The sequence below is a fragment of the Microtus oregoni genome, unplaced genomic scaffold, assembly GCF_018167655.1.
Source record: "Microtus oregoni isolate MIOR12 unplaced genomic scaffold, Mior012 000009F_ref0000495, whole genome shotgun sequence".
In the NCBI taxonomy this organism is placed as follows: Eukaryota; Metazoa; Chordata; class Mammalia; order Rodentia; family Cricetidae; genus Microtus; species Microtus oregoni.
This window is the reverse complement of record NW_024543068.1, coordinates 38,278,594-38,303,008: the sequence shown is the minus strand read 5'-3', so window position 1 is coordinate 38,303,008 and position 24,415 is coordinate 38,278,594. Positions and strand designations below refer to the sequence as shown.

The following is a 24,415-nucleotide window of genomic DNA, read 5'->3' as shown; positions in this document are numbered from 1 at the left end:
GAAGGCAAAGTCAGGAAGGAACCTCGGGTAGTTTTAAAGTTGTTTTAACCAAGTGTCTACATAATATTTGGGGGCTCTGTCTAGTTCCATTTGTTTTCTAGAAACTTAAAAAACAGAGACCTATCTTAGACTCTTCACATGAAGCTAATGTCTAAAGTCTAAAGAAGTCTTACCAGACAGTGAATGGGACACAGTGATTTCTGCCTTCTCCTTTGTGTGAAAGAAGCCACTCTCGGACTTCCTAGAGGTCACATTTGGAGGTGGTGTGTAACAGCTGGGTGGCGATGGTGCACTCGGGGGAGGCAAAGGCAGGAGGATCTCTGTGAGTTCAAGGTTAGCCTGGTCTATGGAGCGACTTCCAGGACAGCTAGGGCTACACGGAGAAACCCTGTCTCAAACAAAACAAATAAAAACAAATCGAAACAAAACAAAACAATCGGAGGTGGTATGTAAACCAAACACAGATACACTTATGTTTGTATCAGAATAAAAGGGCAAACACAACATTTCATATAAATACTTTAATTATCTTATTAGACAGTTTACTGACATCCACATACACTACTGAATGTGTATAATCATACGCAGCTATTCACAGGCACAGTATCACAGATAAAAACTTGAGTTACACAAAGCAAATCAACATATCACACACAGGTAGGTCACTTCCGTGCTAGAGAACCCTGTACAAGTGAATCTGTTCCAGAGCTTCTCTGTCGGTCTCCGACTGCTGGCACACATCAAGGTTCAGTGGTATCTCTTCCACCCAGCAGGACAGCTGCAGATCAGTCTAGGAGGAAACAAGCACACAACGTGAAAACTTCCAGAATGGTCCTATGGCTTGGAATTTCACAGTATCCCCCTAAGTAATATATCCCACACAACACACACACATTTATTTTGTATGGTACTGCAATATGATGTGGTCATATACAAAATTCCCACTGTTACAAAAACAAAAACTTAAAACTCATGATGCTCAACTTTGGGGAGCTGGAGAGATGGCTCAGTGGTTAAGAGCACTGACTGCTCTTCCAGAGGATCTGGGTTCAATTCCCAGCACCCACATGGCAGCTCACACCTGTCTGAAGATCTAGTTGCAGGGGATCTGACAATTTCACACCAATGCACATAAAATAAAAAGTTAAATAAAAAACAAGTTTACAACTTTGTGCTGGGCCACATTTGTAGCTATCCCGGGTCACATGACATCCCAGCCATGGGTTGTACATCCCTGTGTGAGGAGCTTCACGTGGATTATAGTTCTCCACCACAGCAGGAGAAAAATCAAGCCATGAGATGCTCTCGTATTTACTTTAAAGATCTATAATCCTAGCACTTGGGAGACGGAGGCAGAAGGATCATAAGTCTAACGGTAAGGAGTTTGAATTCAGACTAAAGTTAGAATTAAAAAATTCATCTTCAAAGGCAATTGGATCGAAAGGATATGGAAACCGAAGAAATCCTATCCCGTTGGCTGGAGAAGACCTTGGGGCTTGGGCACAGGGCAGCAGCTGGAGTCAGCACCAGTTTTCCCGGCAAGCCCATGTCAGCCATGCCATGAGGGATGGACAGTAGGGCTGGATGTCCTAGCAGAGGGTGGATTCTGCTGAAACGACTCAGCTGAATCGTTTGGGCTTCCTCACATAATGCTGAAAGCCCACAAGAGTGAAGCCATTGGACACAAAGGCTCGTTCTCTGCCCCAAAGACCTCTGCAGAGAGGATCCCATTCACCATTAAACTGAAATTAAACTTGAGCTTGTGACCAACTAGGATGATTTTTCGTAAAAAAACGCTTTATAATCAGACAGCCTGTCATCAAACTTCGAGGATTTTCATCAGCCTTAAAAGTCATCTGGAAGGAGTTACACCCGCTGTGTCTTGAGAACGGTCACCCTCCTCTGAAGCCCAAGTCAGCTTTGCAGAGCATCTGGGCAGCACAGGTTGTATTTCGGAGTGTGGGTGCTCACAACAGATTTTTTTAAAACTTATTTTAATTTTATAGTTATTAATTTTTCCATGCATGTATGTGTACCATAGTTGCACCTGGTCCCCAAGAAGGCCACAAAAGGGTGTCAGACTCCCTGAAACTGGAGTTACAGATAGATAGTTGTGAGCTGCCACACGGGCGCTGGGCACCAAACCCAGGTCCTGTGCTGGTACAGCTAATGCCCTACAGTGCTGAACCATCTGTCCAGTCCCCTGCAATACAGGATTTTTATTACCGTGAAGAGCACTAAGTTACATAGAACCACATGGATGAGTTTTGCTGTCTTCAACTTGGAAACTTACTTTACTTTGATTTTGGAACTTGAAAAATACCTTTTACAAAGACTTTTTTTTTTTAAAAAAAAAAGTGTTTTTAGATTTATTTATGTCTATGAGTGTTTTGCTTGTGAGTAGACTGTGCACCACTTACGTGTGCCTGGTACATAGGAGTTCAGAAGGAGGATTATCCTGGAATTGGAGTTAGAAATGGTTGTGAGCGATCATGTGGGTGCTGGGAACTGAACCCAGGTCCTCTGTAAGAGCAACTAGTGCTCACAACAGCTGAGCCATCTCTCCAGCCCCTAGGATAATTATTTTAATGTAAGTGGTACAATAATTATCATAAGGCTTAAGTAATCAAAGACGGAAACAAAAGGAATACATAGGAAAGCACAGAGACTTGTCCTCGCTCCCATAGCCCTGCAGGAGCAATCTCCCCCCACAAGCTGCAAGAGATCGGACCCTTCCCCTATAAACTCTGGAGCCATGTGTACGAATCTGTTTAAAGTAGTTTTCCTTTTACACAAATGTAGCGATTGTCACACATGCGCATGTGGCTATTGGATGACAACCCTCCAGAGGCCCTTCTTGCCACCACATGCAATCTGGAGATTGACCCCGGCTGCCAGGACTGAACAGCAAGAGTTGCTGCCTGCTGAGCAACTGCACTGGCCTCAAAGTTCTTTTTTTTTTTTTTTTTTTTTTGAGACAGGGTTTCTCTGTACCTTTGGGACCTGTCCTGGTGTCCTGGAATTTGTCTGTAGACTAGGCTGGTCCCTGTCTCATAGAGATCCACCTGTCTCTGCCTCCTGAGTGCTGGGATTAAGTGCCTGGCAACTTTTCATTTTTTAAAAAGTATTTATTTATTCTGTATACAGTGTTCTGCCTGTATGTATCCCTGCAGGCCAGAAGAGGGCACCAGATCTCATCACAGATGGTTGTAAAACACCATGTGGTGCTGGGAATTGAACTCAGGACCTCTGGAAGAGCAGCCAATGCTCTTAACTGCTGAGCCATCACTCCAGCTCCAACTTTTCATTTCCTGAGACAGGCTGTCCTCCAGCCAACTCTCAATCTTCATGCTCAGCCTTCCACATACTGGGATTATAGACTTGCACCAACATGTCTAACTTTTAAAAGTTTTTAACAATTCATTGTATTTATTATTTGTATATATACATGCCATGCCTCCAGACCTCATTTTTTTTTCTTTTTGAGATCAGATTTTTTGATATAGGCCTGGATGGCCTTGAGGTCATTCATGAACCTCCTTGCTGTGGCCTCACCTCTGCATTGCCGAAACTACAGGTGTCAATGGCTGTTTGGACAGATTTATGTTCATAGTATTAAATTGTTATTTTGGGGATTGGGGAAATGTCTTGGCAGTTAAGATTACTTGGTGCTTTTGCAAAGGACCTAGGTTTTGTTCCCAGCACTCACATGGTGGCGCAACCATTCCTAAGTCCAGTTCCAAGGAATTTGATGCTCTCTTCTGACCAATGTGAGCACCAAGCACACATGTGGTGTACATACATACAAGCAGGCAAAGCAGTTACAATCATCAATAAATCTTTAAAAAGTTGCTGTTTTGGTAAGTGAAAAAAACCCACTAAACTGGCGGGGAGGAGGCAGAAATCTTTAATAAATAAATAAATAAATTTAAAAAACCCCACTAAACTGGCACAGGCATATGTATGTATGTATGTATTTGGAAACAGGGTCATACTACGCATCTCTGGCTGGGCTGTAACTTGCTATGTATACCAGGTTGACCTAAACTCAGACTTTTTCCTGCCTCTGCCTCCCACGTGCTGAGATTAAAGGCATGTGCCACTATGCCTGACCAACAATATACTTTAAAAGGGATGTTTCTATGAGAACGGGAAACTCTGGTAGCTGACATTACTGATGGGCAGAGTTCTCACGGAGGAAATGAAGGTGGTAAATCGGGATTAATATCTTTCTTTACACACTTCCTGATTACTTCCTGTACTATAAGAAGCAAAATTAGGGCATGAGAGATGGTGCAACATTCAAGAATGCTTGCCGCACAACCACGAGGCCCAGAGTCCAGACCCCAGGTGATTCTGGATCACCCGGACCTGACGATTCACCTCCATCACCACGCTCAAGTAGACCAGCCTGGGTTACAGACTTCAAAAGAAAAAAGATTTCAAATGGATTTGGGAAATCAAACCGCACGAAAAGTACAGTCTTCCCCTTCACTTGAAGTCCTCGGACAACTTCGACCCACTGCAGCCCCTTTATTTTGTATGGCAGAGTCTTGACATGGAGCCTGGCTGGACAAAAATGCATTCATCAACCATCTCTTCTGTTCTAAAAGACAGGATTATGATTTGGGTATTCATTTTTCCAGTTTAGTTTTTGACAAGGGGGTTCTGTTGACCAGGTTGGACTCAAACCAGAGGGTTCAAGTGGTCTTCTTGTCTCAGGCTCCCATTGGGTTGGGGTTACCCTTCCCCCTTAGCTGATGTGGGGGTCTTACCCACATTCACTAGTGTTTATTAACCTACAACTATGACCACATTGCTATTAAAAACTGTAGAGAAACAAAGGAATCTACACCCAGATATGAATGATATTTCAGTGCTTTGGAGGGCAGAAAAATAAACCACAAAGCAGAACTTTTGCAACACTATCTTGCTAAATCTAGAATGTTATAATAGTTATCAGAAAAAAAGCCAAGTTTAGATCAGAAAAATGGTGAAGGGCCGGTGATATAGACCAGTAGTTCATCGCTTGCCTAGCACGCATGGCGTAGGGATTTTCTTGTTGGTTTGTATTTTTTGAGACAGGATTCTCTGCGAAGTTCTGGCGGTCTTAGAACTTTTTCTTTCTTTCTTCCTTTGGTTTTCAAAACAAGGTTTCTCTGTAGCTTTGCAGCCTGTCCTGGCACTCGCTCTGTAGACTAGGCAGGCCTTAAACTCACAGAGATCCGCCTGTCTCTGCCTCCCGATTAAAGGTGTGTGCTACCATCTCCCGGCGTTAGAACTCTTTCTATAGAACACACTGGGCTCGAACTCAGAGACCCACCTGCCCAGCTCAGGAGTCTTAGTTTTAATTCCCACCACCAAATAATTAACAGAAGGAAAAGTGGTTACATACCTTCTTAAGACCTAAGAGAGATTCTTGGAGACTTGGTACTGTCACTAATAGCGAGCCTTGTTTTCTGACATTATGGATGATGTAGTCCCAGGCACTAGAAGACATAAAAAACCGATACAATAAAATGACAGTAAGATAATATTACATATTAATCAGAACGGAAATGTCTCCTCTTTTTCCTCTCATGCTGGGGAGCGAAACAGAGCCTCAAGCATGCTAAGCCACTGACTCTGCCTCATCCAAGTTTGGTCGTTCACACCTGGAATCCTAGCACTGAGGAAACCGAGGCAACAGGATCCTCTGGGATTGGAGGCCAGTCTGGAGAACATGGTGAGCTTCTGGGTACCAGCCTCAGCTACAAAATTAAACACAATCTCAACAAAACAGAAAAAAAAACCCACCACCACCGCCAACAACAACAAAAGAAGCACAATCCTGGATGTATTCTTTACCATAAAATCCAGCACACTTTGCTGTATTTACAAAAAGATCTGTACATGAATATTTACTGTAGTTTTATTCATAAATGTCCAAACTAGGGAGCAATCATGATGTCCTTCAGGGGAATGAATAAACTGTGATATCAAGACAATACATATTGTTCAGCAGTAGAAGGCAATGCGTGCTCAAGTCCCGAGGACACAGAGCAACCTCAGATGCCTATTGCTAGAGAAGACGCTAACCTGGAAGGGCTCTGCATTGTATGAGTCTAATCACCTTGTGCCAGAAACGAAAGCTATGGGTTGCGGTGCCAAGGGTGAGGCCAGAGTGCAGGACCAAGGGCTGAGCAGGGGATTCTTGGAGCAGTGAAACTACAGTCCATGTCTTAAGACTGAGTGCGTGTCATTACACATTTACACACATACGTGGGCTGCACAACACACAACAAGAGTGAATGTTACTGTGGACGGGGATTTCCGGTGACTATGGCGGACCAAAGAGCCATCATGATACGTACACTATTCTGATGAGAAGGATGATAGTGGCACAGACCCTGTAGGTGTGGGGGTAGAGCCTACAGGAAATCTTTATTTTCTTTACAGTTTTGCTGAGACTCAAAACTTCACTAAGAAAAGCAAAGCAAAAACTTGACATGTTAGCTTTTACTTGATACTGGATTTTTTTTTTTCTGAATAAAGATGACAAAAGAAAATGCAGACAGAAATCTAGATGGGCAAAATGTTTACCCACAGGAAACAGAACTACAGCAACACAGTAGAAATTGACAAATTTTCCAGTTCCTGAGGGGTGTTGGCAAAGTTATGAGGTTAGAGTTCTGAGATTAACGAGATGGGGATGTGGGCTACTGGAAAGTTTCCGCATAAGGAGAAACCAAGTTTCAGAGCCACACAAGTCAAGTGGGACCAGCACCAAAGTTCTGTATTTTCTCTGTGAAACACATGAGACTCAGTGCTTCAGACGGAAGCCAGGGCTGGGATTGCTGGCTGCGGGGAGATGAAGAGTCCTGGGAAAACAAAGGGCATAGAAACCAGGAGCCAAAACTAACTGTGAACCTGTGTGGTGTGTAGATCAGATCTTTAAAAACTCACACCAAGAGTGGAATCAGACCTCATCTGGCTATCTGTGGTACTCTGGGATGGAATTCCAACTACCACATGGCACCGGCAAAGGTTTGGTGGGACCAGCCAGTTTTAAACATACAAACTTTCTATTGTAATGTGGTTCCTAAAAATGCTGTATTTTACAAGCTGATTTAATACAAGACTGTATTAGAACTGTATTAGCACGATCTTTTCATTTTTCTGAAACAGGTCCCAGAGCTCAGGACGCCCTGAACTAGCTATTTAGTTCTGCCACGGGCTCATGTAGAAGTGCTGCATCCTCATACGGCTTGGGTCCCAGAACCCTGCCTAGGGGCAATGAGAGAATGAAGAGAGGAGACAGACAGACACACGCATAGAAGAACTGGGGTTGGGTGGGCTGTGCTCTTGCATGGAGAAACTCAGTGTGTTTATTTTATGCAGCCGAACAGGATATTGCATGTAGCTGAGCAAGAAGATGGGACTCATGGTGGACAGCTGACAAGGAAGCAGGCTCAGCTAACCTCACCAGGAGCAGTCTCTAAGGGGGCACTTAGCCCGCTGGAAACATCCAGGAGGAGAAGATATGGCAGTCCTTTCCTATACATTGTTAACACCTGAGGAAGAAGGCTTTGCACACACAGATAGATAAATACATGTAAACTCCAAAAAGAAATTAAATACATTTCACAAAATTGTTTTTTTCAAAACTTTGCATTTTGTGTTTAATGTTTCCTTATTAAAATAAGTCAATATGTATAAAACTGTCAAAGAATAAATAAAAATCATTAAAAAAACAAGTTGAGTTGGAGAGACAACTCAGTAGTTCAAGTCCCAGCAAACACATGGTGGCTCACAACCATCTATAATGGGATCTGATGTCCTCTTCTAGCATGTAGGCATACAAGCAGGCAAAGCACTCATATATTAAAAAATAACAAGGGGCTAGAGAGATGGCTCAGAGATTAAGAGCACTGCCTGCTCTTCCAGAGGTCCTGAGTTCAATTCTCAGCAACCACATGGTGGCTCACAACCGTCTGTAATGGGATCTGACACTGTCTCCTGGAAAGTGTATACATAATAAATAAATACATTTATTTAAAAAATAATGAAAATAAGTAAATAAAACTGAAAAAAACCATGAGTGTGTCATTTTAAAGTCAGCATGAAAACATTTCTACCTTAATAGCCAGTCTCTTTTCACACCTTGCTGGATATATTTAATAACAGATTTCTTGCTGAAGTAAATAACATACCTGGCCTGTTCAGCCTCAGTAAGAAAATATTCAAAGACGTTATTCATCACAATGATGTCAGCACTCTGCAGCAGTGGACCTTGGGTACAGACGTCTGCGTGGAGCACCTAGGGAGGACGAGCGCATGTAAGACGAGGACAATGCGCCTCACAGCTACGTGAAAAACGCCGACTGGCTCGGGAATATGCAAGACCACACAGAGTTCTTAGGATCTCGTAAGCCCAGAAGCTTGTAAAGAACACTTGTTATGGAATTATTTGTTTTGTTATAATTGTGTCCCCTGATTCATAATTATTTTCTTTTTAACTGAATTCAGAGACTTTATTTTTCCATGATAATTACACTGTTAGGTTTAAGAGCCGAAAGATCTGGGTGTAAAGGAGTAAATTATGGGTCTGCCCAACTAGACATGTACTCTCAGGTAGGTTATGAGTCCTTATTACACAATATGCAAAGTTAAAGGCAGATATGAAAATGAAAACCCTCAAGGGGCTGGAATGATGGCTCACTGGTTAAGAGCATTTACTGCTCTTACAGAGGACTGGGGTTTGATTCCCAACACCCACTGTGGCTAACAGCTGTCTGTAACTCCATAGTTCCAAGGGATCCAGTCCTCAGTGGGTACCAGGCACACATGTGGTACACAGACATACATGGTAGGCAAAAACACAATACATACAATTAAAAGAAAATCTTAAAAACAAAACCAAAAACCCAAACCCTCAAAACTGTTAGCTTATAAACGGTCAAATATTAATATGCCCTATGCTAATCTGATTCTAAAATTTCCTTGAATGTATTGTCTACCAGGATAAAGAAGCTAAACAACTTATTTAAACAGTATATAGGGCTAAAGAGTTGGTTCAGTGGTGAAGAGCACTTGTGGCTCTTCCAGAGGACCTAGGTTTGGTTATCAGCACCCACATGGCAGCTCACAACCTTTTGTAACTCCGCTCTCAGGGGAACCAATGCTTTCTTCTGATCTTGTGGTCAGACACCCCATATGGTGCACAGACATAAATACAGGTAAAACATTCATACACACAAAAAAAATAACAAAATAAATACATTTTTAAAAAATCCTATATAATTCAATAATTAAGGCTTTGCAGACAATAGGCATGGTAATAAGAAGATACACTTATCGGCTCAGGAGCAAAACAAATGGATTTTACTGTAAAAGGAAAAGAAAGTCTTTACCTCATGTTATTTTCAAATAAATACTCAAGTCTTACAAATATGATATGCAAGGTGGTGGGGTCTGATTTTAAAAAAACATTCTTTCTTTTAAATAATAAACATTCTGAAAAAGTTTTAATTCATTTGCCCTAGAACTTTTAAGCACAGCTTTAACACAGTCTTCAATAAAAAGAAAGACAGCTGGGCCCGCGAGACAGCTCAGAGGGCAAGGCTCTTGTCACCACAACCCCATTAATAATTTCAGACATTATAAACATGTAGCGTAGCTATGCAACAGATATGCAAACTAATCAGCTGATTTATCTTCGTCCTCTCTTCTTATCCTTAGTTCCTCCTTTCTCTTTCCCACCTATCTTTACTTTCTATTTTTATTTCTCCATTCCTCTACTACACAAACTAGGGAAAGAAGAATCAGAAGGACCAATTAATCATGGCATACAACAGAAGAGCTCTCAGGGTGCCAGGAAAACCCTAAGGGATGCTTAGGGGCAGACTCAGGACTGCTGGCAGCACAGAAACCATGAAAACAACCAAACTCAACCAATATTTAGTGGCCAGCTCTTAGATGTGAGCTATCGTGCAGGGAGACAAACCAGGTTAAAGAGACGACAGCATCTGGACCGGAATACGGTTCACTGCACTAATGGGATGAAGAAACCCAACTGATGGAACTCCCTGGTCACAGGAGTGAGCCAAGTGCAATGACAGCAAAGAGTGAAGGTTTAGTGCCAGCCTGGAGGGAAGGCACAGGAGAAAGCAAAACAACAGACCCCGTAGTCAAGAGAGCGGATCAAACTCAGACATGTATTATCAACACTCTATCATAATGACAGCATGGAACTACTATTTTCTTTTTAATAGAAAAAGGTTATAAACCAAGAAAGACGAGGGAAATAAGAACGGAAACAACAGACACAAAAATTTCGAAATTTAGATGGGCAGTTAGTTGAAGAAATAAAACAATTACCTTTTATAAAAAAGGGGAAGCCTTGATCTTAATCTTTTTAAAAACTTTACAGATTGTTATTTATGTATGTGTGTAACTGATTGTTCTTTATGTATGTGTGTGCGCGTGTGTGAGCCTCCTTATTTGTATGCACACCTCTTTATTTGTGCATGTTGGACCACATGCAGCTGACGTCACAAGCAGTTGTGAACACTGGATGTAGGCTACGGGAACCCCTGGGTCCTCGGCAAGAGCAGCAAGTGCTCTAAACCACTGAGCCATCTCTCCAGTCTGTAGATCTATAACACCGTTGAGTGTTTCAATGTTAAGGGCAGTTATGTAATATCAGAGATTGTCAATATTCTCCATATTGCCATGAGAAGTAAAGCACCTTATGAAAATTTCAAAGATTACTGTATTAAACAGATCCCTTCAGCCAGGTAGTGGTGGCGTACGCTTTTAATCCTAGCACTCGGGAGGCAGAGGCAGGTGGATCTCTGTGAGTTTGAGGTCAGCCTGGTCTAGAAAGCGGGTTCCAGGACAGGTTCCAAAGCTACACAGAGAAAGACTGTCTCAAAAAAAAAAAAAAAAAAAAAAAAACCGAAAAACAAAATAAACAGACCCCTTCCAAAAAATCAAAACCCCCCAAAACTTTTGTCTTGTGATTTTGTTCTTAGAGGAAACCTGTACTAGCCTAACATAGACAACCTTCCCTAATAGCCACTACCCTGTGACATTTACATAGTAATTATGACAGTGCAGGCCCTTTCATTTCAGTTTATAAAATACACTGGCAGCCAAGCTCTGGAGAATTACAGTCCTGCTATCCCAACTGCGATATGGAGAAAGAAGAGGAAAAAGCTCTCTAATAGCAAACACACCAGGCCACCTCAGTCAGAGTCTACAAACAGCAACAGGTAAGAACACAGTAGCGATTAGGTAAGGTTCATAAACACGCTGTGAAGGTACCTTTATTCTGTCACCGAACTCGTATTTTTTGATGATCATTTCCTGCAATTGGCAAAATTCTCCGTTGAGCTCCACTCCACAGAGCTGCGCTGCTGAGCTGTAGAGGTAGCCCTGAGACAGGAAGACACGGCAGGCTGTAAAGCAGGCAGCGTTTAAGCAGAGGTTTATGTCCACTATCACAGAACTTACAATGTTCAGAACTTTACTGACCGGGGCCCTGATTGAAGTCTACTAACACCTATCATTTAGCTATATTTTTAAGGCTGGTTTCTAAACTTTCCTGATAAAACTAGGCATTCAGCAAAGCCGGAAATGATGAAAGTGACCATATTCCCTGCCTCTGCAGTTTCTGGAAGTCCTATCATGGCAGAGCAGGCAAGGAGTCAGGCTGTAGGGAATGCAATGATGACCACATATCAACCATTTCAAACTAGGGAAGGAAGGTAACTGACCAAACCAGTGCACAAGGCCGTGCAGGACTGCTGGGGACTGCGATCTCTTTCTGCCGCGGAGCAATAAAAATAATATGGAAGGAAAGGTCGGGCAATTTGGCTACTTTTTTTGAGACAGGATTCATGTAGCCCAGGTTGGCTCTGAAGTTTTAGCCTCTGATGGTAAGATCAGACATGTACCATTACGGCTGGCTGCTGGTTGCCTATCAGCATTTGCTCCAAGTTTGAATCCACAGCTCCACCACAGACATTTATGTTGTGAAGTACACATGTTGGTATTAAGAAGTTTAGTATTGATTCAATCAGCAAGTTACTATAAAGTGTTACATTTATACATTTATAGTATTTACATTACCAGCACTGACACTATATGATCATAGTCACAATTATTTAACATTACATTTTTGCATTTTTTCCCTTTCCCTCCCTCTTTGCTCTTTCATCTTCTCTCTCTCTCTCTCTCTCTCTCTGTGTGTGTGTGTGTGTGTGTATGCTGTCATGTAAGTGAATTTGCAGGCGTGTGTGCTCACGAGAACAGGAGGAAGCCAGAGGATGGTGTCTCCCCGCCTACCCTTCACCTTATTGCCTCAAGATGGGCAATACTCTTTAAGGAAAAGCCAGTGGGCGAGGCGGGGAGAACTCAGGAGGCTGAGTCCGAGGACCACTCCAAGGTCAGTCTGATGATTTGGCAAGACTCAGTCTGAACCCAGAACCCAGCCCAACCCCGACAGGAGCACCAATAACAAAAGCCATCAAACTGTGCCATCTAGTTACAGAATGGAAGTTTGTTTCTGCCTAAAGCAGGCAGCAAGGCCGGGAGTGACAGCACCTGCTTCTTTAACTAATGACCACCAGAAACCACATTTGAGGTTTTTTATACATTGACTTAAGAACATCAGATGTACCCAAGATTTGAATTTATAACAAGAGACATGGTGATGTAATATTTCTTTCTTTTCTTTTTTCTTTCTTTTTGGTTTGTTGAGATAGGGTTTTTCTATGTTGCCTTAGCTGGCCTTGAACTCAGAGATCCACTGGCCTGTCTCCCGCCCACTGAAGTGATATGTCAGAAACAAAAATAATGCGCACATCTTGGGTCACAGCAAACTGGATACAATGGATCCTTGGACATCACCCAGTACACACTTAAAGACAGGGAATTAGATATCCAAAACCATTGAGTGACTTGCTATGGGCACAGAAAGATTTCTTAGGTCAAGTAAATTTGTTATTTTTATGAGTTCTTATCAAAGTTCAGTATACTATTTTAATATAGCACAAAGAAAAAGAAGCCAGACAGCGAGACAAGCTTGCAATCACAGTACTTAGTGGGCGGAGGCAGGAGGATCAGAAGTTCAGGTTTATCCTCACCTACATAGTAAGTTTGAGGCCAGCCTGGGCCACATGAAAAGCACCCTCCAAGTCCCACCCCAAAAGAAAACAAAACAAAACCAGAGGGGTAGTGGGAGGGGGAAAGGAGAGGAGAGAGACAGTCAGCCAGTCACATGGTCTACCCTGTTTACATTTGTCATTAGTGTTGTGGAGACAAACCAGCGCAGGAAGTAGGACAGCTGTCTTTGAAATTCCAAACCCAATTATTACCAGGGAGCAGGATTAGGAGCCTGCCAATGGATCCTGTTTTGACCTTATCCTGTTACTTTAATAATAAAGCCAAGCTGTCACCTTGGATGGTGGCAGGCAAAGCTGTTCTAGCAGAAGAAAGTATTCCCCACGTGTTGAGGCCGTTCACACGCCGGACTTTACCCCGTAAAGGACTGTGCCGAGCCTGGAGCCGACGTCAACCAAGACCTTTCCCGACAGGTCGGGCAGTACCTGATGATAAAGGAACTTCAGCTCCATGAGTGAGAAGGAATGGGAAATAAAGCCTGGAGAAAGGAGAGAATGAGCATCAAGTTATGGGTTTGTTCTGTTCGTTTATTCTTTCCAGACAGGGCCTCACCTTATTTCTGTGACAGCCTGCCTGGTTTTCCTCCGACCTGGAGGACACTCAAAGACTCCCAACATCATGTCTTACATAATTTAACTGTCAGGAAGGGGGGGGGGTGGTAATAAAACAGAAGAGGGCAACAAAACATGGAAGCAGGCGGACCAGTCTCCAGGGAGGATTCTCTGGAATGGGGTGTCGCTGTCTTAAGAGTTACTCAGCCAGAGGTGGGAGGGGCCAGGCCACAGCAGCCCTCAGCTCCCTTTGTCTCACCACACCAGTGGTTCTTCTGGGGACCCTAAGGCTCTTCTGAGTACTCGTCAGAGTCACTCACAGCGACAACCATCAGATCTGTTAGTTAGCTGAGCAGCTCTGGGTATCCAATCCGCATTTATAACTGATTATGGGGAGACATAGCCAACCTTCAGATTTTTGTTTGTCAAACCTAGTTCTCGAAATGTTTATAAATCAGCTCCTTGGATGTGGTATATTTTCAGCTATTCATGTGTCAGCTTTTCCTCTAGCTCTCGGCCACATCTCTTTGTATCCCATGAATACCATCTTTAGAGATGTGTCACTTGGCCAAAACAAAGTCCAAATAAACTCTTCTCGGGACCCTCTGCTCTGCCGAACCACACCCAGTAGTATCTGATCACATCTGACTTGCTGAGCACGGAGACTGTTTCAGATGCCCTGGAAGTTACACTCTCACAGGAGTGAGCCAGCATGTGCCGTGTGCCAACCTCTGGAGTACGTGGAGTACGAGACAGGTCCCCTGTCCAGTCCCGTCTGATTAGGCTCTGGGCCGAAGAGCTATCCCTGCTTAAACAGTTCTGGACAGGGCACTAAGTAACTGACCTCCCTACTCTGACATTTTATCTGCCTACCCACCCACTCACCTACTTGTTTGTGAGTGTGAGCCTGCACTAATGTGCACGCCTCAGTGTGCATGCGACACTCAGGACAACTTAAGGAAGTTGGTTCTCTCCTACCATGTGGACCCCAGTGATTAAACTGAGGCCATCAGGTTTGACAGCAGCGCTTTTGCCTACTGAGCCATCTGGATGACCCTTAGAAAATAGTTCTATGTACCCTCCCTACCTTAATTTGGTAATTGCTATGTCAGAAATTAGTTTTTATTTTTAAAAATGCCCAATAGTCTGACTACAAATTTACACACTCAAGACATGGGAAGGGGCTGGAGAGATGGCTCAGTGGTCAAGAGCACCGACTACTCTTCCAGAGGACCTGGGTTCAATTCCCAGCACCCACATGGCAGCTCACAGCTGTCTGAAGATCCAGATCCAGGGGATCTGACACTTCACACCAATGCACATAAAATAAAAGTTAAATAAACCATAAAAATATTTTTAAAAAAAGACATGGGAAAAAATGCACACTGAAGTAACAGCTCTGCAAGCTTGAATGCCTACCCAAAGGCGCCGTCTGATGTGAGCCACACACGGTACAGTAGTTTCTGCTCATCTTTCCTTCCTCACATAATGAATCAATAAAGTCTTCATCATACAGGAATGCATCAACGTGAACCGTGGGTTCTGGCTGCTGTCGTATCTGAAGAAACACATCAAAGGCGACAGAGTACAAAGGAACTTCTTTCTATTGCTAAATAAGGCAAAACACCAGCAGCTCTTCTAAGTCCTGAGAACAAGGCCCAAAAGACAGTTGGCTGATTCAGTTCTGTTTACTGGTCCTCTCTCACTGTGTTTCTGAGACACCGATAGCTTTCTCTTTAATCTGAAGGACACAAAACACGACTTTTGAGTCTTACATGTCAACGACCATCGAAATACTTGGCAAGTCATCTTTGTTGAGAAAGCCAAGTTTTCAAGTTGCTAAAATAGTATTAAAACTTCGAGCTTATATGCGTGGGCACAGTAGTTCCCATTTGTCATACCAGCATTTGGAAGACTGAGGCAGGGTGCCCGAGTTTGAGGCCAGTCTGGGGTATATAGTAAATTCAAGGCCAGCCTGGATTATAACCTGTATCAGAAAAACAGACCAGGCTGGGCATGGTGGTGATGGCCTTGAGCAGGGCACTTGGGAGGCAGAGGCAGGTGGATGGATACCTGTGTGAGTTTCAGCAGTCTGGTCTACACAGCAAGTTCTAGACCAGTCAAGGTTTAGTGGAACTGCCTCATATAAAGAAACAGATAACTATATACACACTTGGGAGGCGGTGGCGGGGAGGAGACAGAAATCTTTAATAAATAAATAAAAAAAAACTATACACACACACATAATACCCATTATATATTATATTAATATATATACTAAAACTATAAAAACGTAGCCATAGCTGCCCCTTACTCCCAGCAATCCTCCTGCCTTTAGTCTCTCAAGTGCTATCATGTTCATCTTCATTTCCTTTTAAAAACTTTCAGTGTTTTTTGAAGGCTATAGGTCAATTATTAATAAATGAATACTTTTCCTTATTTAACATATTATACTATATAGCATGGTGTTGATAAGAATATTAATAGCACCCCAACTTCATAACAACTCCAGTACCAACAACACCCCAAACTGTATTCCAAAGTCTCAATTTAACACTGCTTTCTTTCTACTTTGCTCTTCTGAGAGCTATTTGAAGGACCGAGCACTTTCTAAGAACTGTTCGGGGTTCACAGTACCCACATACTATGGAAAGGTTGAGCTGGGTGTGGTGACACACACCTGTGACCCCAGCGCTCAGGAGGCTGAGGCCAGCAGTTCTACAGAGAAAGACCTAAGCAATCAAACCTGAATAACCCACCAAATAATCAAGCAACCCATAGTCTCCAATGTCCCCCCACCAGCAGAGGACTGAGTTCCTCTGCTCAGGTGTTCATAAATGGAAAGGCCTAGACTGTTAACTCTTGATTTTTTTTTAAATATGCTGATAAATGGATTCTCTAAAAAAATATTTGTTGAATAAAAATAGTACTGGGGAATCCAAAGGTTAAAGTCTCAAGAGAAGGGGGGATATGACTGAAACACTAAGTGAAAAATTGCTTAAAGCTGACCTTATCACTAACGGGACCACGTGGGGTTAGGGAAACCCAGATTTCTTGAGTGGCACAAACAGAAATGAATTCAGTTCAACACACTTACTTTCTGAAGGGCTAGCTGTTCCGAGCAAAGCACCGCCTCTGGGGGCAGACAGCTCCGAAGGTCATCGGCTATGTTTTTCAACATAACGTCATTATTATCTTGAGTGAATTCGTCAAAATCCCCTGAAAAAGAATAAAAAGAAAAAAGAAATAGACCCTGCTCTTGCAGTCTGCCCTAGATTGACTGATGACAGACGACACACTTCCCACCGGACAGTGTGCGTTTGTAAGGGGCTCGTCAAGAAGTTAGCACTGACTCGGGAGTGCTAACCCAAGTGCCATCAAAGATCGTGACTTTTTCAGGCTGTCAACATGGCTCAGTGGGTAAAGATGCTTCTTTAAGACTTTAGTTCCATCTCTGGGACCCACATGGTCAGAGGGAATCACTCCCACAAGCTGTCCTGTCTCTACACGTGCTGTGGAGTGTGCACACACATAAAATAAACAAATATAAAGCATAAATTTAAAAATAAAATGAGGGCTGGTGAGAGATGGCCCAGCAGTTAACAGCACTAACTGTTCTTCCAGAGGACCTGGGTTCAATTCCCAGCATTCCCCTCGCAGCCAAAAAAGAAAAAAAAAGTTTTCTTTCTTCAAACTGCTCATTGAATAAAAGCAAAGAGATTCATGAAAACTTGTTGATTTAAACTGCCCCCCCTTTTGTTTCTTGTATAGCTTTGGAGCCTGTCCTGGAACTCGTTCTGTAGACCAGGCTGGCCTCAAACTCACAGAGATCTGCCTGCCTCTGCCTCCCTGAGTGCTGGCATTAAAGGTGTGCACCACCACTGCCTGGCTTTTAAATTGCTTTGACTCATGAATAGTAATCCTTTAGTTTTCAGGGTATTCAATGCTCTAATAAGTAGTAAAATATTTTGTCTTTGAGCACATGAATCTTAGAAATTGTTCAAAGATTATTCAAAGGATAGACAGCCTTAATCTGAATATCCTGACTCTCCCCCCCCCCCAAAAAAAAGGTAAATGTTGAAAGTAATAGGGCTGTGGCCCAGGTGTTTGTGTCCTTGTTCAAGGCCCAGTTTGTTCTCAGCAACGCACAAATCAGATGTACCACACGCCTGTAACTCCAGGAGGGAGGATGATCACACCTTGAAGGTTGTCACCGGCTAAACAATGAGTCTGAGGCTAACCTGGGCTACGTAAGAGCAAGTCTCAAAAACACCAGATAAATAAGAGTAAAACTAGCACCAACTACAAAATCTATTTGAAACCATGTTGCCCTGATGAAAAAGATGAAGAATACACACGTTGCAGAATATTATTTTAAGGTGTGTTACTTTTGTTTATGCTCTGGAATATTTGTTTAATGATGCAAAGATGTGTTTGATTAAATAAAATTCACCTGTGGCCTAGAGGCTGCGTCAGCAACCAGTTGACAGGAAACTGCAGGGAGGAGTCACGTGGAGAAGGGTTATAAGGAGGGACAAGGAAAAGCACAGGACTTCTTGGGAGACCGAGGAGGTGAGCTGCTTGCTATTCTCTCTGGGAAGCAGGACTCTACCTCAATCTTTGAATCGTGAGTTCTTTAGCTTGACAGAGATTTAGGTAAGTTCTCTTGGTAGCTTTGAAGGGTCAATGCCTGAGGGAACAGAATTTCCCAGGCTTCAGCTCTTGCGGCCTAGCCGCTGCTGGTAGTTGCAGTTGCTGACTAGGAAAGCAGTAGATTAAAAGGCAGTAACCATTAGAAGAGGGCACGCGCACGCACGTACAATCTTTTTTGAGAGACAAGATCCAAAGTCCAGATAGGCCTTGAACTCAGAGTGATCCTCATTTCAAGTCTTCTGAAGTGTGTGGTTACAAGTATGTGTTACAATGCCTAGCAAAGATAGCATATTTCCTTAAAAAATTTTTTGAAAAAGTTTTTATTTTTATAGATTGTTTTGCGGGTCTGAATGTGTGAGCACTGTGTGTGTGTGTGTGTCTGGTTGCCGGAAGAAGTCAGTAAAGGGTGTGGAATGAATCCCCTGGAACTGGAGTTAATAGTTGTAAGCTGCCATACGGGTGCTGGGAACGGAGCCTGGGACTTCTGAAAGAGCAACAGATGCTCCCAATCTCTACGTCATCGCTCCAGAAATCAAACGGCACACTTTTAAAGACTGTGGTCAATACCTGAATGGTCTGGCAGAAGGGCAAAGATATGGTAAGAGATTAACAGTGGGCCAATTTAGGTAAAGGCACAAAATGGCATTTGTTTTGCTATAGTTTACCATTTCTGTGGGTTGGACTGTCTCATTTGTAAGTAGTTCGTAAATCTAAAATGGCAGCTTATCTAGAAATGAGGCACTGCTGAGGTCTGCTACTCTGCAGGATGCTAAATGTTGACTGGGAAAGACTTAGAAAATGAAGCATTTACGTTTCTCTGAAGATACTGTTATGATTAACTATGAGCCCTCCATGTCCAACAGGGCTTCTGTGTGCTGCTCTGTCCTGGAAATAGCTCTACGGAGCTATCAGGCTGGCCCCACACTCACAGACATCCACCTGCCTCTGCCTCCCGAGTGCTGGGATTAAGAAGTCATGCACCACCGCCCGGCTTTAATCATGAGTTCCTGCTCGGATATAAGGAACATAGGGTATTGTCTTTCCCTCTCCCTCCCTCTTTCTGTTTTTTTGATAGAGTTTCACTGTGCAACAGCCTTGGCTGTCCTTGAACTCACAGAGATCCAACTGACTGAATGAGTCTGCCTCCTGAGTGTTACCAGTGCATGGCAGGTATTGTCTTTCTTACTGTAGAGGTATGAAGCCAGACATGGTTCACAGGAATATTGTGCTTGAAGTCAGCGCAGGCTACCCAGTGAAACTATCTTTAAAAAAAAAAAAAAAAAAGCTATAGGGTTAATGGCAAAGTTGAGTGGCTGAACATATGCTTAGGGGGCGCAAAGCCCTATTTTTGATCCTAGCATCACAACAGGAAGGGAGGGAAGCATAAGTAGTTCTAGAAACAAATCAAGGACATCTTGAAGGGAACGACATCCACTTCCTCCATTCTTTCATCTGCACCGATGTGGGATTCCAGATGTCAACGTTAAGTGTCCCCCACCCCCACCCCCCGTTTTTTTGAGAGCCTGTCCTGGAACTAGCTCTTGTAGACCAGGCTGGCCTTGAACTCACAGAGATCCGCCTGCCTCTGCCTCCCGAGTGCTGGGATTAAAGGCATGCGCCACTCTCCACCTTAACTTGAGACAGGATCTCTCCTTGAATCTGGACTTGTCAATCCAGCTGGACTAGCTGCTAGCCAGTCCCAGGGGTCCTCTTCCCTCCACTCCCCAGTGCTGGATTACAGGTACTTGCTGCCATGCCCCAGTGGACACTAGGGGCTGATACTCCGGTTCTCATGCTTGCTCAGCAAGCAACTTTACCCACTGAGTCATCTCCCCAGTACTATGATCTTTTTGTAAAAACAATCAAATATAATGTATAAAAACATGAAGTAATGAGATGTTTTGATCCACGTCTAGATTATCCAACATTTAAATCGGGTCAGAAATAGCCTTCTCCTATACACGTGACATTTCTCTATGGTGAAAACATTCAAAATCTTCTAGCTTTTGAAAACACATGTCATTATTAGCTAGAGCCATCTTCTTGTGCAATAGCACACAATTATCTCCTTTTTTTTTTGTTTTTTAAGACAGTCTGACTGTGTAGCCTTGGCTGGTCTTGAACTCTCAGAGATCCACCTGACTGTCTCCTAAGTGCTAAGATTAAAGGCGGGCACCACCATGCCCAGCTTCCTTTCTAAAATTTCTCATCGAGTCAGGTTCTGGGCCTTGATCTCCTGATTCTCCTGCCCCATCCTTTCCAATGCTAGGCTTGTAGGTGAGTGCCTCCACACCAGACTTCCTTCTTTGAATATGTTTGGAAAACACTTATTTGGTGTGTGCAGTAGTCAGAGGACAGTTCTCGGGAGTTGGTTCCTTCCTGCACACACAAAATAAGCATTTCTTGAGAGCAAACTCAGGTTGTCACCTTACCCACTGAACCATATTGCTGGCCTCTGGCTTCTTTCGTTTTTTTGAGGCAAGGTCTCTCTGTGTATTCTTGGCTGGCTTCGATCACACAGTGTAGACCAGGCTGCCCTCAAACTCAAAGGTGTGAGCCCACCATGCCTGGCTCCTTGCTTAAACAGGATACATTGTTTAGAATAACATACATATTCATGTCATAAATTAACTACAAATAGGATAATGTTTCATAGATTACAAAGTTCTTTCATACACAAGGTCAGTTAACTGCCCCAGCACCAACATGAAGAAGAGAAAGCTAGACTACACTTACAGGATAGGACACCAAGTCTAACTGAATCTCAGTGGCGATAAAGGCAGGCTGGTAAGGGTTACATGAACTTTGGTCATGCTCAGAAGTAAGGTGTCCTTTCCACAGCACCGCTGGTCTCTCTGCACAGGAACATTCTTTCTTTGCATAACTTGAGAAGGGTGATTAACACCAAACAGACTACTTGGCTCGGAACTGATATGCGAAGGCTGTTTTTTTCTTCCCTTGCCTATCTAGCTTAATATTTAAGTTACTGATTCATATAAACTCCAGAAGAGGTAGATTATACCTTATAATGAAACAAAATAATATTAACATATACTCACATTGTCTTAGGTAGAACTTAAATAGTGTCTTAGAAGCTCTGGTCCTGCCTAATGGCTTTCCCCCTGTATTCCCAAAATCTAATTAAAATTTCCCAAGGTGTTAATTAATACCTAGAACCTGCTTAGCTGCACTCTACAGATAAAACTGTGAGAACGTGTATGACTCAAATTTAATTCACTTACATCAGTAACTTAAAGAAAACCAAAAACCTCATTATAGTAAATGAAAATATTTTATGGCCCAGTTCCTTTAGATTTTGTTACAATCATGCTAGCAAAACCAAAGACTTGCTGTGAGTTTACCTTCTAAAACCAAAGATGCTCAGGAAGCTCACTGTGCCCTCTCACCCCGTGGCAGACGACCATGTGCAGACCCCTGGTTGGCGGGTACAGCTGCTGGGGGCTGAACACAGGCAAGGATAGGATTTCTGTGTTCGTCTGACTTAGACTCTGCCTCTCTGTAACTCTGAATAGTTTTCTGCTCTTTCAGCTTGAATGGTAGGTATCAAACCTTTAATGTTACATACATATTGACTGCATGAGCACTCAAGGCATACTGGGCTGTGCAAGTTTCAGTTTTACATGCAAGGACCCTATACATGGTACAAATAATTTTTCCTTAAAGCAAAAAAACCCAAATCTGAGAACTCCGATTTGACTGTGTTCAAAGGCAGAAGGGGATTTCTTTAGTACTTGCAGACTTCTTTGTGCTGGTTATACTTAGAGATCTTAAGTGGTTAAAAGTCAACCCTTGACTCACCTGGCTTTACCTCTGTTCTTTAGAACAGTCTCTCCAGAGACCCTGAACAGACTGACGAGCAGATCTTAGAGTTAGACTGCTTGAATCTGAATCCTGCGCCTACCAACCTATTATACAGTTACTCAACTCTCTGAGCCTCAGCTGCCCTATCTTATAAAGTGGAAATAATCATCCCACATCTAAAGACTGCTTGGGTGGGTGTGTGTGAGAACATAAATTGCATGCTTAGAACACTGCCTTAGGGGCTGGCAAGGTGGCTCAGTGGGCAAAGGTGCCTGCTAGCAAGTCCACTGACCCGAGTTTGACCCCTAGTTGTATTTTGATCTCTACACACATGCCCCCCCACAATACGTACAATTATAATACAAATAGTGTCTTAGAGTTGTCATTAGTCATAACCATCATCTAAGAAGTTCATTTGCACTTGAGGATCAGTGATGCTTATTAAATTCGCTTTCCAAAATTATACTTTAAAAGCATTATCGGGGCTGGAAAGATGGCACAGTGGTTAAGAGCATATACTGTTCTTGCACGGACCTAAGTTCAGTTCCCACACCCCAAAACTCCCTAGTTTCAGCTCTAAGACTTGAGCTTCCACCTGGGCCCAAACTCAAATGCACATAACACCCTCCTCCCACATAGCTGAAAGTAATTTAAAAATCTACTAATTTCATGATCAAGGTGAAAATATGCCTGATTTGATTATTTTGATAAGCTATAGTTTCACTTATGTATATTCCTAAATGCTCTTATTCTGTTCCAAGTGTTTTTTTCTTTATTCAACTGCCCCTGATTCATAATTAAGAGGACCTTTCAAACTTCAAAAGGAAATTTTTAGTCAAGGTGAGTAAAATTAATTTTAATGGTTGGCATATAATTTTTGGAAAGACTAGCAGATCATGTTTCCCTAATAATGGCTATAACAATATCAAAACTAATATATCATGGAAGTGTATAAAACTGAAATTTACTTAAACATCAAAAAGAATTCACTATGTAGACCAGGCCTTAAACTCACAGAGATCTGCCTGCTTCTGTCTCCTGAGTGCTGGAATTGAAGGTGTGTACTAACATGCTCGCTTTAAAAAACTGCATTTTAAGTTCGAGGCCAGCCTGGTCTACAAGAGCTAGTTCCAGGACAGGCTCCAAAACCACAGAGAAACCCTGTCTCGAAAAAAAAAAAAAAACAAAAAACAAAAAAACAAAAACAAACTGCATTTTATTTATTTGTATATATGTATTTATAAGTATGTGCGTATGTACTTGTGTGGGCACGTGTACCACAGTGCACAGGTAGAGGTCAGAGACCAACTTGCAGGAGTTGATTCTCTCCATCTTGTGGGTTCTGAAGACTGAACTCAAACTAGACTTAGTAGCAGACATCTTTACTGAATCATTTCAAATGGTCCCACCCCTCAAAAAAAAAATCCTAAAGGCCATTTTAATTTGTTATGCCTACATAATTTCTAAGCATTAACCTTTTAATATTTTTATTTTTTGTTTATTAAGACAGGGTCCCTATATGTAGTTCTGGCTGGCCTGGAACTTGCTGCATAGACCAGATTGACCTCGAACTCCTAGAAATCCTCCTGCCTTTGCCTCCCACATTCGGGGATTAAAGGTGTGTGCCATCACACCTGATCCAAACATTTATTCTTTGAAAAATTCATTTTTAGTATTTTAAATTTGTGTGTGTATGGTATGTGCATGTGTCTGTGGGCGTGCTTGGAAGGCAGGGCTGTCATATTCCCCGGAGCTGGAGTTAGAAACAGAGGTGCTGGGAACTGAACTCAGGTCCTCTGAAGAGCAGCGAGGATTTTTTTTTTTTTTTTGAGACAAGCTTTCTCTGTGTAACAGCCCTAGCTGTCCTGCAACTCACAGAGATCCACCTGCCTTTGCCTCCTAAGGGCTGGGATTAAAGGCATGTGCCACCACCACCCGGTCCGAGCAGTGATCATTCCTAACTGCTGAACCATCCCTCCAGCCCCTAACCTTTGGACAGTCAGAAACAGCTCTAGTGTGAACAATTAGGAACCCCATGATGAACATTGGGCATGCATGGATTCCTTCTGTTTTCTTCCTCAAGTACTCAGATAAGCTGAAGCCTTCTGCAACACACTTTGAAATTTCCTGAGTGATTATACTAAATAGTTCTGACAGATATGAAGAAAGATGGGTGGCTTTGTATGGTGGCACTTGCCTGCAATGCCAGCACTCCTCCCCTC

The 24,415-nt window shown here is 42.8% G+C and overlaps 1 protein-coding gene across 1 annotated transcript in view; it reads right to left on the bottom strand.

Moving 5' to 3' along the window:
- Positions 1-506: 506 nt before the first annotated feature.
- The window catches only part of LOC121452510, a 38,014-nt gene continuing 14,105 nt past the window's right edge, over positions 507-24,415 (bottom strand). Inside the window, exons 2-8 of the mRNA XM_041658679.1 lie at positions 16,816-16,937; positions 15,138-15,276; positions 13,524-13,645; positions 11,308-11,418; positions 8,193-8,299; positions 5,396-5,489; positions 507-790 (exon numbers count right to left, since the gene is read on the bottom strand). Coding sequence (XP_041514613.1) covers positions 674-790; positions 5,396-5,489; positions 8,193-8,299; positions 11,308-11,418; positions 13,524-13,645; positions 15,138-15,276; positions 16,816-16,937 — 812 coding nt within the window. The 3' untranslated portion in view covers positions 507-673. The remainder of the gene's footprint in view (positions 791-5,395; positions 5,490-8,192; positions 8,300-11,307; positions 11,419-13,523; positions 13,646-15,137; positions 15,277-16,815; positions 16,938-24,415) is intronic.